This window comes from Halichoeres trimaculatus, unplaced genomic scaffold (assembly GCF_033239565.1).
Source record: "Halichoeres trimaculatus isolate MK-OKI-2021-1 unplaced genomic scaffold, fHalTri1.1 fHalTri1_scaffold_11, whole genome shotgun sequence".
NCBI lineage: Eukaryota > Metazoa > Chordata > Actinopteri > Labriformes > Labridae > Halichoeres > Halichoeres trimaculatus.
The window spans coordinates 24,653,364-24,668,514 of NW_027437189.1; the positions used below are offsets into that span (position 1 = coordinate 24,653,364).

Below are 15,151 nucleotides of genomic sequence, written 5' to 3' on the forward strand. Positions count from 1 at the left end.
GATTTCCTGTACTCTCCTATCAGGGTGGAACGTTTTGGCAAAGGTTTGGAGTATTGTTTTTCGCTGCTGACAAACTCACCTCTGACCTCTCTCACAAGCACCTTTTCCGAGAACAAGCCTGCTGCAGGTCTGGCTGAAAATACCTCAACTAGAATCTCACAAATATCATATGAAATGAGTAGCTGTATGTCTAGCCTTTAAATTCGCCCTAACAGTATCAAAGCAAACTAAAATCAATAGTTTGTGGATGAAAGAAAGTAGTAGAAGTTCCTCTCACTGCTGCAAACCTAGAGAACAAACACTGCACTTTTAAGAAAAGTGGGAAGACAAGCAGATATTACTTTAACTTCAAAAGGTTCAACAGCAAACAAACTGTTGAGCCTGAACTCGTGAATTTTACACAATCAATGCATAAGCTCCAATAAGACAACTGAGGGAGCAAGTTAGTCTCAACCCAGTGTCATCACAACTCAGTCATGTGTCTACAGAGAGCCTGAAAATACAAATACCTGATTATCAAATGAATTATTAATTACTCCTGGACAGTAAGCACCAGCGCCTAAACAGCATTTAACTTTTAACTAGCATATGTAGTGTTACTTTCTGCACACTCACATTTTAATTCCATTAAGTATCAACGAGGTATTAATTGCGATATGTTAAAAACAACCCTGTAATGAAACGGTTTAATTCAATTTTCTTCACTGCTGCCTCAGAATTGTTCAAAGGTGTGAGCGTTATAGCCTTGGGTTGCTGCTATAGATTTTAGTCGTGTTTTCCTCAGAGTGGGTGTGCATGAAGTATGAAATGTATGACGAAGGATTTTAAGTGCGGTTTATGAACCCCAACTTGGCCTGTCCTCCCAGTTATTTACTCAATGTACCGTCATATTTGCTCACTGATTACCTGTATCCGTGCCCCGCGGATGTTTTCCAGTCACATTTCCACTCTCTGGAAGTGCTCCCCTTCCTTGCTTTTTCCCCCCACCATGGAGAAAGAGCGTGGGGAGGATGCTGAATAAAAAAAGGAAAAAAGGGGGGCTGAAGTGGCGATGAGAGTTAAAAGTGAACACCGGAGGGTGGAGCGTCACGGTCAACCCACTGCATCACATTTGGCCTCCTCTCTGACTCCTCGTTCTCTCTCTTTCCCCTGGAGGACGTTGACTCACTGTTGTGTTCTTTGCAATGAGAGTCTTTATGAAAATCAACAGGAGGATTGTGGATGTTTGTGTGTAAGCATGTGTGCGTATAAGTACCTCCTCAAAGGGCAAATTTGAATCTTTCTCTATTCTTGTCTTGATTTATGGGGTAATGTGTTGTGCGTCTTCAAAGCGTGTTGTTACTAAATCACCGTTCGAACTACTTTATGTAGGCGATGGCAGTGAACACACACAGACACAAACACTTAAAATAACTTTCTTAAATGAGACACACTTCAGTCGATTATATTATGGAACTCTTTCAATAATTGTCTCTTAGTCAGTTTTTACAAGGGCTTGAAATCAGTGTGGAGAAAAACAGCCACTCAAATAGTGATTGCAGGGAACAGAAGAGTTAAACATGTGCCTCAGTTTAATACACTACTTCACCCATTTTACTCAACACTCCTACACAAAGAAATAGCTACTGGGGATAGAATGGATTAATCAGCAGTTCAACTTTGAAACAAATAACACAAAATAATTCACATTTTAATAAATTTCAAAATAATTCAACAAAGTTCTTTACAAAAGGCAGTAAAATAAAACAATAAAAAAACAGGTGGGTTGAAAAATCAAAAGCACAGTAAGGATAAGAAATCAACATTTTAAATTACTGTTACTCTTAAACTTATAGAGATGAACTTATAAAGACTTAGTTCATTGAACAGAACTTTAAACAAGTTTAAGTTCAAAAAAAGGAGAAAGCAGCTGTAGTAAAGCTGCTATGATGATTTTTTAGGGTGGTTTTAAAACAGACTGAAATTTACTGTAGAACCCCAAACAGAAAAAAACAAGACCATTAGCAAACACACATGCAATGTCTATGTCGTAGATATTTCCAGTCAACCAGAAAACACATACTTACAACATACATACAACTTTTTCTGCAGCAAATATTCTAATATAACAATGTATTTAACTGTTAAACAAAAACAACAGGACTTTTTTTTTCCTTTAATAAGAAAACATTACTTACACATATAAGATCAACAAGGGAATAGCAGGTAGCAGGTGCCCTTTTTTCACAGTGGGCTCTGAAATCAACTCAAACAGAAACAAAAACCTACTTTGTCCACACTGATGTGTTAGAAAAACCTCATGTAAGCCTCTGTCTGAAACAATGTTGCTGTCCCTTTAAGGCTCTCTACTCCACAAACCCCCTTCCTTCTCATTGGCCAGCCCTCTGGAGGCTTGTCAAAAGCAGAACTATGGGAAATATTTGAATTTTGCTTGGAAAAGAAAACAAATAAAAGTATTTATCTTTTTTTCCCCCCAAAGTTATCAGTTTATTTTTTCTATATAGATATTTAGCATGTACCATGTTACTATTTTGCAGTTGAACTTATGCATACAAAAACTTCACCCGAAATAATAAGTCTTTGTTTCCGCTGTAAGTCATTTAGACAACATGTAAATCAATTTACAACAAGTAAAAAGCACCTTTCTGTGACCTTAGCTGCTTCCATGTGATAACTGTGTAAATTAATTTGTTGTCCTCACAGTAATTACTAATTCCATAAACAAACCAAAGCACAGGGTGTTATTAAAATGGTACTAACAAAACAGAACCTATGATGACTGATTGGTGCATCGTGCTGAGATAAACCTGTCTAGTTTCTGTTTTGCAACAGGGAACTGAAACATGCTCCAGTGTTTACCTCCTGTAACCCGTCCTCACCCTCTCCTCTCTGTCTGCAGCACACTGAGTGAGTGGGTGCTGATAGAACATGTGCGATCTCTCAGCGTAATGCACTGCAGCGTTAAAGATCAGGTTGTTAACATCATGATCAGGGACTGCATTAGTGGCACCGGGCACTCCTTCACTGTAATGCTGGAGCGCCATAATTGACTTACTCAACACACACATTTCCACACAGTACTGTACACTCACACACACACAGACAGCCACAAAATAACGCTTGGGAGGATGCACAGCTGCACACACAAACACACACGCACTCCACGATCTGCCCCCTGCATCTCCTCACGCTCCCACTCTCACTCCCACACTGTTCAAACTCAAAAGCTGATGGGTGCGATTTTAATCAAAATTAAAGCCCACATGCTGTGAATTTAAATAAGTCTATTAGCAGACTCATTAACTGTTGTTTGTTTTGCTTTTTTTTTTCATTTGACTTTATACTCAGTGTACTTTTAACAGCTCGTGCCTCCGGTGGCGTTTCTCCTTTTCTTTAACTCTCTTTTAGATACTTGCTCGGAGCACAGAGCCACAGCATCTGCACAGCTCTAATTGTTTCTGTGCATCGAGTCATTAGTCTCTGTGGGTTCCTGCTTTGGTTTTGTCATTGTACAATTTGGCTCTTAGTGTGTGCGTGTTTGTGTGTCTCCCCACTGGTGTTTGCCCAATATACACACATGTACAAATTAAGTTTGTTTTTTTTTCTTTTGACTTTTCATGCCTTTAATTGGAGTGGATAGGACAGTGGATAGGGATGGAAACAGGGTGAGAGTTACGCACAGCTGGAGTATGGCCTTGTCCACTAAACCTCCATCAAAGCTTCCTTTATCCCGGAAGTCCCCAAGAAGCTGGATCCAATATTCGACACCTTCTTTGCGGAGGATGCCCCACCAACTCTCGATGCGTTGGTTTGCTGCACTCGCCCCAGCAAAGAAGCTTCGCTCTCCGGACAAATCGCCTCCTTGAGTTGTGTGTAAATCTATTTGCAGGTCTTGCACAAGACCGTTTTCTGTGCCACGGTCAGTGCGCACAAGTTTGGGACATTTAGCTAATGTCTCTGAAGCTTCGACAAAATAGCCTCCAATCACTCTCGGATCACTGCTTGTTTTGCAGGCATTCAGCCAAATTATTTTACAAGAGAAGCCGCTGATACACCCATTAATACACACACCAAAAGGTTCCAGTGTGATTGGGTCCCTTTGAGAAGTACTGTCTGCTGTACAGTCTCTGTCGCTGTCTGATTGTTGACCCCTCTGGATCCAGCTCGGCCAGTATGAGTCAGAATTTTTCTTTCTTGACTTTTAGGCCATTTTCTCGGCACTTAGTGATCATCCACCGATATCCATGCATCTTCCCTGGACCTTGTTATTGTTCCCGTATGAAATCAATGACACGGCCCAAATCTGAGTATTCCTTCTGCCAGCTGAGCCTGTTATCTTTCAGTAGGCGCAGCAAAGTTCTCCTACTTAGGATTATTCCATCTCTCATGGCAAGAGCAGCAAGGTGCCATTGTATGACATACCAAGGTGGAAGTAAAAGTTAAGAAGCTCACTTCCTCTCTCCACTGCGTGTGCTTGTAATCACCTGACGTCATTATGAAAGCTGTAGTGGACGAGGACAAGGACAAGTCAAAACGTGGTAAATAACTTTATTTTGAGTGCACATTTTATCTTAAAACGTGCGCACGTTTTAGTATCTCATGCACACATTTTAGCTAAATCATGCCCACAAATATGTTTATTGTGCGCACATTTTATATAACTTTTCCTCCATGGCACCTTAGGGGCACCGTACATTTTAGTTCCGTTTGAAAAAAAAAAGAGTTTCAGTTTTGGGAGATGAGTTAAAAAATTAAGACCTGTTTAATTTTGTGTCCCAGCTTTGAAGAGACAGGAAAAAAAAATATGGAGCACAGCCAGTGGGATACAAACAAGAACTAGATGGTGACAACCTGGCAACTCCAACGTTGGTCTCACAGATAGAGCTGAAGGTAGCCAATGAGAGCTGTGTGTAGATTTGAGTTGAATACCAGCAGGAGACAGCGGGTGGTGAGGGGCTTGATGAGGTTTGCAAACAGACAGTGAACAATGGATGAAAGCAGAGAGGCTGAGCCAGAAACAGGGAAGAGATGAATCAGGCTGGAAGAGAGAGAGTGGAGAAGTGAGAGTTGGGATGATAGGACAGGTATTAATGAGGCAACAGCAGAAAGGGAACAGGGGACACGGTGAGGCCTCGTCTGCAGCAGGGGCAGCTTGCTCTGCCTCTTTGTCACATGTTTGGTTCTTTGTCAGCGCATACACTCTGTGCTAAGCTTAGCTTTTAAAGATGCTTTGGTCTGAGACACTCAAGATGTTAGACCAGTGTCATTTACTGTGACTCTCTGGAAAGACTTTGCTTTTTTAAGCTCTCAAATTTGTTAAGCTATGACAGCAAAGGTAATCTGATTTGTGGCTCTTTACAGATTCCTGTTGCTCCATTATCCTCATTACACCATTAACAGGGAGGTAATTTTTGTTCATTGAAACGGGGAACTCATTGATTAAAATACAACCAATATTTTGGCAAAAAAATGAACTGAGAAAAATAAAACAGGATCCATAGCCTCTTCTAAATATGCTCAAAATTTCCCAAAGTTGCTGCAGAGCGTAAAGTTTTTCCCATCATAGGAGGGAGCACGATATTTCTTCAGACATAATATCAGAAGCAAGCTGTAAAATCTGCAGTGGAAGGTTAAATGCATCTTGGTAGACACATATCTAAGCTCTAACAACAGTGTTTTTTATTCTTATCGGTGTTTTGTGTAAAATCACAGATGTGCACACACCTTTGCCCCCAAGTTCGGAAATGATGCTCCTTCTTCCTCAACCTCAGTTATTTTCATCCATCCTGTTGTGTTTTGCTTTTCAAGGTTTGCACCAGTCACATGATCTGTCATCCTCCTGCCTTCCTCTCCACTTCCTCACATTGAATTTTCCTGAACTTTTCCCTCACATCAGCTCACTCAAATTTCATTGGTAGGAAATATCATCCACACAAGAAGTTAAAAACACAAGATGAGTTTTCAGAAGCTTGTCATTTGTTTTTTTGCATGTGTGGTTTGTATTCCCGACTTCGGCCTGCAGAACAACACACTGGCGAAGCCCTGCAGTGGCTGTGAAGGTGATAATCAGGTGTCTGTCTCTGGACAAGACGCTCCTCCTTGGCAAGAAGTGGAGGTGTATTTGGCAGAGGGAGGGAGGTCAGATAGGTGAACAGAGGCAGGCGTAAGCAAACCTTTGCATTGAAAAGGTCTTTGATCCTGCAGATTCACCAGATTTTATGTGGCAGTCTCTCACGTCAGTGGAAACAGTGGTTTGATCACCGTTTTAACAGAACAGCAAACAGGATCTGTGAAATCTCAAGGTGTTTGTCTAATCTGACAAGAGTATTACAGAAATTGCTTAAGGCTTAGGCTCAAAGAGTAAAAGCTTCAAACAAAACCCTGGAATATTATTTACTTTAAACTGATACCTGCCTGTTTTAATATTGAGCTCATACAGATCAGCACCACTTCTGATCTCCTGAACCATCTTTCGGCCTTCTTTAAGTCTCACCTCACACACATTTCCTGTGGCATTGTTTCGATAAGCTTCTGCAACGTCAGAAGATTTATTTACATCCAATGTTGCAATAATGTTTCACCAAGATGTTGCATTGATGATGATAGAGTCTGACCACTGCAAAAAGCCTTCTCTAGCGCATCCCAAAGATTCTCAATGGGGTTAAGGTCTGGACTCTGTGGAGGCCAATCCATGTGTGAAAATGATGTCTTATGCTCCCTGAACCACTTTTTCACAGTTTGAGCCCGATGAATCCTGACGTTGTCATCTTGGAATATGGCCGTGCCATCAGGGAAGAAAAAGTCCATTGATGGAATAACCTGGTCATTCAGTATATTCATGTAAGCTGTGTCCCAATTCAGGGGCTGCAGCCCATGCAGGCTGGATTTGAAGACCGATTACGTCACAACGGTGCGTCGGAGTCTGTCCCACTACGGAGGCTCCTCCAAATGCGGCCGACGAATCCGTCCTCCATTTCGGGGGCCGCGAAGGACAGGTTCGGTGAATCCTTCATAGCCTCACATATCCCAAGATTTATTGCGCATGAACGCTGAACATGATGGACACGGCCGAACTCCAAAAGGATATGAGGGATATCCGGCAACAACTATGTGATTGTGTTTCTAAAACATCAAAGAATATTTTGTTTTTCTGTGTGAAAACGGCTGTTTGGGCTCTTTCCAAGTAATATACTGAGGAAAAAGAGTTTTTTTATAAATCTTCTCATTATTATATAAAAATATGTTCTTGAATGTAAATTCTCTTTAGAAAAAAACTTACTTGGAGTTTTTTTATTATTATTATTATTTTTTTTTACAGGGAATTCAAAAAAAGACATTAAATTATTTCAGCAGCTTGTATTTTATGCTTTTTTATTTATCATCCCCCCAGCACTTGATCAAATGTTGAAAATGTACGTTGTTGCCTTATTCTCATGTAAATGGTGGTTCTATACTCTATCAATAGGGATAATAATAATAATAATAATAATAATAATAATAAAAATAATGCAAAGTGATAAAAAGATAGTAAAAATCATCCTGTTTTAAATGTTAGGTTTTGGTTTACGTGTTCAAAAGTAATGTAAGCCTGACAGGTAAGGGAGGCGCTGTGTGACGTCAAGGGTGACAAACAGGAAATGCTTTGTAGTCCAGACCGTCTCAATTCAGTTCAGCCTTTGCGGTCTACACAGCCTACAAAGGCCGGTCCTCCGAAGGCTACAGCCTCCGTAGGCTGCAGTCCCTGAATTGGGACACAGCTGTAGTTAGCTGACCTCATTCTTTGAGCTCAGACTGTTGCTGAACCTAGACCTGACCAACTGCAGCAACCCCAGATCATAGCACTGCCCTCACAGGCTTGGACAGTAGACACTAGGCATGATGGGAGATCACTTCATCTGCCTCTCTTCTTACCCTGATGGCCCATCACTCTAGAACAGGGTCAGTCTGGACTCATCAGACCACATGACCTTCTTCCATTGCTCCAGAGTCCAGTCTTTATGCTCCCTAGAAAATTAAAAGCTTTTTTTTCCAGTTAGCTTCACTGACTGCAGACTGACAGTGGTTAAACTCTACCATCATCAATGAAAGATCTCGGTGAAAAATTAATGCAACACTGGATGAAAATAAATCTTGTGACATTGCAGAAGCTAATCCAAACAATGCTACAGCAAATGTGTGCTGTAATCAAAGCTAAAAGAAGTCCAACAAAGTATCAGAGTGTGACTTTTTTTCCGGTGGCAACTTTTATTTTGGATGGGCTGAGTATTTTCATCTAATGCATGGTGCTAGACAAGGGCTGAATAATGTCACTTGGAGCCATTTATCCAAAACAAATGTTGAAAGAACTACACAAAAAAATCATAAAGTGCTGTATTTTGGCTTAAAGATATAGCTGAGTCTTTATTTGATCTTTATACGGTAGAATTAAAGATCGGTCACATCAACAGAAGAGATTTCTCACCCTCATCTTGATGCTTTCTGTCACTTCTATTTGTTTCTGTCTGTTGTGAATTTCCTGCTTTATGCCATTCAAACATCCAGCACTAACTTTTTGTTTTTAAAAAGAGGCATAAATAAATGCTCACGTCCTTCCACTGAGTTTTCTTCTCAGAGCTGACCTTACAGGTTTGTTTCGTAAAGGCTTTTCTTTGTTGCTCATTTTTCCATCCATCTTTAAAAGCACAAGGTTAATATTATTCCATAAAGCATCACAGCATAACTCAAATAAAAAAGTCCTTGTCAAAGTCAGCTCATTTGGATTCTGTTCATCCTGTTACACTGGACAAATAAGTACCGCACAGCTCGCAGACAATGGCTGCTATATCCCAAACATTGTAAAGGTCAATGTAGATCTGATTTTCACAATTTGTGGGTCAAGACCTAAGAGTGAGTGGCATACTAATGTAGTGGCACTGGCAGCTAAATGCTGACTGAAGAAACCCTGTCCTACCCCGAGTGGCATAATATGAAAGGTTTTCAGTTGTTTGAATAGTGGCTCCACCAGGGCTCAGCACCCTTTGGCTTCCCCGAACCTGCTGAGTTTTAAGAATTTAAAGTAGCTTGCTTTTATCACACTTCTCAAAAAGCTTAAAGGACTCTCCTTTTGAAAACATGTCTGAAGTTTTGTGGCCCAACAGAAGTAAACAGAGTCAGGAGAACAAGAGAAGGGAAAATAAAGGTAGAAATATGCAATACGGCTCACCTTGAAATGGCAGTGTTCCCCTTGATAAAGGGCTAATAGGCCTAATCAGGGCTGATTAATTACACAGATAGGCTGTGTGTTTGCCAGCCTAATTGATGGCTTTATCTGTGTTCTGCACTGGGCTGAGGGAATGATGATGTTCCTCGGGAGAAACTGGAAAGATTTTGCCCACATGAAGGTTACTGTTGCTTGAATAGACAATGAGATATGCCCAACATCTGAGAGCTGTGTTTGGGTTTGATAATGCATATTTAAGATGTGATGTCTTTTAAATGCGTCTGCTTTTCTCTCGGTGCAGATCAACCCTTTACTTTCTCCCACAGTCTTGTCAGTCTCTTAAAAAAGGGTCCAGACAGTGTGTCCCTCTCTGAATGATAACACATGTACCAAGGCTTTGTATTGGACTCTTGAGAATGGCAATTCATTCTCCTCAGAGGCCTTTTTCAAATCCTATTCTCTTGGCCATTACAAGAGAAATCAATGTGGCCTTAAGCCATGTAATCACCAACGCTCACCTGTGCAAGGCATTGAACCACTGCTGCTGCTGCTGCCTCTGCCAGTAACAGTACAACCAGTAAAATATATTTCTATTTAAGATAGAAGTTAAGGTGTTTTTTTTCCCTTTTTTTCAATAATTCTTAACATCAGGTATTTTAACTGCCAACATGATTGAAATAGTGTTTAAGTTAGAAATTACATCACCAATTTAAAATTAAATTAAAGGGAGGTTTTTAGTTCAAGTTAAAATCTGTCGACTTAGTTTGTGATGTAGCTGCAAACTATATTAAAGCTCAAGTATGAACATGTTACAACCACAGCTCTTATGGCGGTACAGGAAGTAACATAAACCAGGTGTTAAAGGTAAATTAGGAATGCTTAATGAAATAAATGGTTGAAGGAAGAATACAACTAAGGTTTACAACTTTGTAACAAATCAAACTTTACTAACAACTGATCTTTGGGATAACCTCTCTAACAAAACCACAACGGTCTCCACTAAAGAGCCGAGCACAGGCGAGACTTTCGGGTGACAGGCCACAGCAGGTCAGCCGCCCCCGACTGAAACACCAGCCAGCTTTTAGAAATCTTCTCCCTCTGTTCGAGCTCTGCTCCTTATTGGTGGATGCCAAGTAAACCCAAATCACCCGCACCACCTGGCAGCCTCGAAAGAGGGGGAAAAAACCCCCACACCCCTGGCGCGCACACACACACGCAAAAACACACTCAGCAGCACACATAAGAGACCAGGCCGTAACAGTACAAATGAATGGAGAGATTGTACATGAGAAAACATCTCCACTTTTGACAAAAATCAGAGGGTGACCTTTGAACCCACTGGCCCTTTAAAATAACACCACCTGTTCTTTATGATTCTGGCAAAAAAATGACTGCCTACAGAGAGACCCAGAATATTTTGGGGATTTTTTTAATGTTGTTTTGCTACCTTTACTGCATAATTTTTGAACCAACATCTGTGCTTGTCATAAAGTATGAAATATCCACAACTTTTCATTTTTTAACTATTCAAATGCCACTTAGTTTGCACAACGCACCTGTTGGACAAAACCCCTCAAAGTTCAGATTTTTATATATTCTCAATGCCACCATTAATTCTTGTGTAAATAATCTGTAATTAACAGCAACACTGATTAAAATGAATTTTCATCTTTTGTGCAGTAAAAATGCACAAAATTAAATTTCAAAATATTTGTTCACTTTCACCACTTGATTTTTTAAAAATATGTTCCAGTCTTTGTCATTAAAACTAAAATTTCATTTGAATCCAGAATTGTAACCCTTTAAACCCATGTTAGATCACACAAAGCTGTTTGTATGAAAGGAGAAAAGCATTAATTCAATCGTCAGGAGAGGATATCGTTCCTTCGTGTTCATCTTCACATCACTTTTTCTAGTGATTGATGCAGTGAATACAACCTTCTTGTGGTCTTGTGAGTGAAAGAAGTGATCTAGTAGCTGCCAGACCTCTTTATAACCTAAACACTGGCTGCACCTGAATAAACATGTTTATAAACAGGACCAGAGTTTTTTTTCTCTCTCCTCAGTTTCTCGATCTTTGACAAAAGAACAAAGCATCTTCTCTTCTTTCAACATGTACATCAAAGCCAATTTTATCTCAGAAACAAAAAAAATAAAAAAATAAAATGAAGTCAGTCTGCATTGTAATGCAGCATGTATTGCAATTTCATACAAAAAAACATACACAAATATTTGCTTGGCATCCATCAGTTCACACCTCGGTCAAAATTGTGCCATTGATTTTCCCCATTGAAGTGCAGCAAGCCATCGAACCCCCCAGCTGAAAACTAACAACATTACATGAAATTGCTCCTTTGACCAAAAATGAATTAATGACATGAGTTGGTTAAATAAAGTAGAAACTACAATTTTTAAGTGTTGAGTTTATAACAAAAGCAAATTCATCTAAATTTTATGATTTTGTACCGCAAAAACAAGAAATGGAAACATGGTTTTTAATGAGCATACATGGGGCACAAGTGGACACATTCATGAAAAAAGGTAGTATTTCAAATGTACTATATTTTTTTGAACATATTTTTGGCACTGAAGTTGAAAAAATAGAATTGGAACATCAATACAGATTCTTGGAAACATTTCAGCCCAGCAGCTAAAATGGTCGTAAAAGAGAACGTGACGTGGCCACAAAATGCCAGGTTGGAGGCCAGAGGGTTAAAAGTCCTAAGTTCCTCTGGTGAAGCTTGAATAAAAATCACTCACATTTTTAGGTATTTGTTGTAATTAAACATTTAAACTTACAAAATAGGATGGCTTTATTTCTAGATAAGTTTGCTTTTCAGTTGCTTCAAAAACATCTTTGTTGTGGAGTCCGCATCAGCCTTTGCAGGGTCTGCTGCCGCTGTGTGGTTCCTCAGACTACAGGCCCTTTGTGTTGCAGTGAGCCATGTGCTCTATATTTATCTAGCTCTATGATTTATTAATAGTCTCCCCAGTATGCGCAGCACTAAAAATACAGTAGTGGCAGAGCACCACATGCAGCATCGAGCTAGGAAGGCAGAGCTGGAGCTAAGGGGCGGATTTGTCAACTCAGCAGCTTTCCACTGTAACAACATGCACGACCAGGATGATCCAGGGATTCAGGTTACCTCAGTACGCCAACTCAACTCTGACTCAGCACTTAAGTGACCCAGTCGTTCTATTCAGCAATAAATCAGCAAGCCAAACACATGGAGACTGAGGCGAAGGACTCTGAATGAAACAAAAGTGTGTTTAATTGTACATAAAACCGCATCTCTGTCTTTTTTCCATCCCTTTGTCTCTTTCTTTTTATATCCAGTATGAATACTTCAATGCAGTGCTGATCAATGAGGTGGATGAGGAAGGGAACAGTGTGGAGCTGGGAGGAGAATTCCTTCTGCAGCCAAACGACCACTTTAACAACCTGTCAGTCAACCTGAGCCTCAGCGTGGTGCAGGTGCCAACCAACATGTACAACAAAGGTGAGTTTCCTCATTATCCTATGGCCAAAAACAGTGGGAAAAAAGTCTTGTTTTCTCATGAAAGAAAGACTGTACACGTCCTCAAGTTGTAAAAAAGCAAGTTCAGAATGATTGAATGATTTCCAGCTGGGACATTCTGCTCCTATTGCTAACCACATGTTTGAATTACTGATAAAACATCAAAGGTACCTCATATTGGCACCCTCCCTAGCTTAGCACATTCTTCAGTAGGCTTGAAAAATTCAAGACTTTTGTTTTTTTGTAATGTTTTCTCTCAGCAAAGGGCTACGTTTCCCAACAGATCACACAGACAACTAAATAAGCATAAAATATTAGCTTTTGATATTAGAAAACTTGATTGACAAAACTTTTTCCTCTTCAACCAATGACCCATCAGTTAACGACTGAAATGAACTGCTGCCAGCCTCTAGGAGAGCTTAATAATTGGCGTCACTTTTGGAGAGCTGCCGTGTCATCCATTTTTAAACAGTCAGGTGTTTTTTTAGATAGTAACCCGTTGTGATCAAGATCCCTGTCACAAAGGTTTGACTGGCCACAAAGACAAAAAGAGAAGCTTTTTCTTGATTACCTGGTCAGAAATTCTTCAGCAAGATAGAAAAAAGGCCAGGAAACAGTGACATTCTTTTGTGTTTATCAGCAATTCTAGGAGTGAAAAAACAAAGATTATTTGTTTTTTGTTTCTTCCCCTTGAAAAAAAAAATCCTACCATTTTGCTAGCCCAGACACAGCTGAAGATGTGATTGGATACTTTCCAATCACACATTGAAAAACTGCCAATTTATTTTCAAAGCATAAACAAAGACTTGAATTTACGTAACAGCAATTCTTTAGATGACCAACCGAATTAACTGTGTGTCTTGAATGAAATAGCTTTAAGGCTCTGTGAGGAGTTGAGGAGTAGTTGAAATAGTTCTTCTTTTATATATTTGAAGAAAAGTAGTTTTAAAAAAATGATCATCAGGGGTGCAGATGCTAGTGGTCTAGGTTGCGCCCCATGAGGTTCACCCTCAAGAGAGTGGCCCAGGTTAGAGTCGGTCTGCAGCCTGTTTCCCGCACGTCATTTCCCACTGTCACCCTGTTTCTGACTCTATCTACCATCCTATCCTCTCTGGTAAAGGCTAAAAAAAAATAAAAAATAAAATAAGATAAGAAATAACTTAAAAAGGGGCAATCATTGGAATGGATTTACTTCCAAAACAAATGCACGCCTCACCAAGATTCACTTCCTGAAGTGGATAGTGGGTGATGGTGCTCATTGGAAACAGAGTTTTTATCACACTCAGTGTCTTTAATATGTTACAGTTATGTTAAAGCTGCATATTGCTAAACATGATTTGAAAAATACCAGAAGGATAAAAAAGTCTTGTTTACACCGCTCAATTATTTTGTTAATTGGAGCCCTGCTTTTTAAGATGCAGATTAAGTACATGTGACCACATGGATGTCCAGCTGCATCCACACACACACACACACACACACACACACACACACACACACACACACACACACACACACACACACACACACACACACACACACACCACACACACACACAGGATTTGACTTCATTAACTGTACCCCTCTCCACCATCCCCACTACACACTGGCTTAATTAGCTGTTAAATAATAAGACATTTAGCCAATTTTACATCCACTCAAGTCCAACCCAGTGAAGCCATGGCCTTGTACAAAGCTCAGTGGACACAGGGAATGTCATGTCGGCTTAGTCCATCTACCACAGGCAAAGAAATTATATGGAGGGAGAGAGGGGAGAGGAGAGAAGAGGAGGGAGGGAGTAAATGAGAAAGAAAGTAGGTTAAGTCAGACTGATGGAAGGTCTGAGCAACAGATTAATTACAGTGAGGTGGAAAAAAGGAGAAGAAGCAAGTGAGAGTGACAGGAGGAGAGAGATTGAAATGGGAAGAAATTGAATGGAAGAGCCAGGAGAGTGAGGCTGGCAGACTGGCAGGCCGATACACGGAGAGGAAGAGTAATTTTGATTTGATTCACAGGCAAATGAGTAGAATTACACACACATACACTCCTACTCACACACACACACACATAGAGAAAGGCTGGGGGATGAGAGAGGGAGAGCACTGTAAGGGTTTTAGATCTGCAGGCTTTGTTCGCTGCTACTGATAACGTTGATGTGTCGGCTGGGACCGCAGGCAGCTCGTTGGTGGGCAAAGAATCACAGTTCAGTGAGAGGAGACTGAGAGAGAGGCTTAAGGGGAAGAAAACAGTTTGTGAATGGTTCTTTCAAAGACTTTTGGGGACATTTTAAAATCGCTCTCTTAGTAATGAATTTGCATTGAGTTTGTATGCCTTTTAATAGAGCACAATCAGCCGAGAGGTTTGCAGGTGTTCAGAAAACAAAACCTGTTCTGCTAAATCAGAAACAAGAGTGTGCAGCTTGTTTGTGTGTGAG

General features: G+C 40.2%; 1 protein-coding gene across 2 annotated transcripts in view; it reads left to right on the forward strand.

Moving 5' to 3' along the window:
- cacna2d3a (calcium channel, voltage-dependent, alpha 2/delta subunit 3a) overlaps positions 1 to 15,151 on the forward strand; it is a 159,149-nt gene that overhangs the window by 59,106 nt on the left and 84,892 nt on the right. For both annotated transcript variants that reach the window (XM_074680877.1, XM_074680879.1), the window contains exon 5: positions 12,537 to 12,699. In XM_074680877.1, the coding sequence (XP_074536978.1) occupies positions 12,537 to 12,699 (163 nt within the window). The remainder of the gene's footprint in view (positions 1 to 12,536; positions 12,700 to 15,151) is intronic.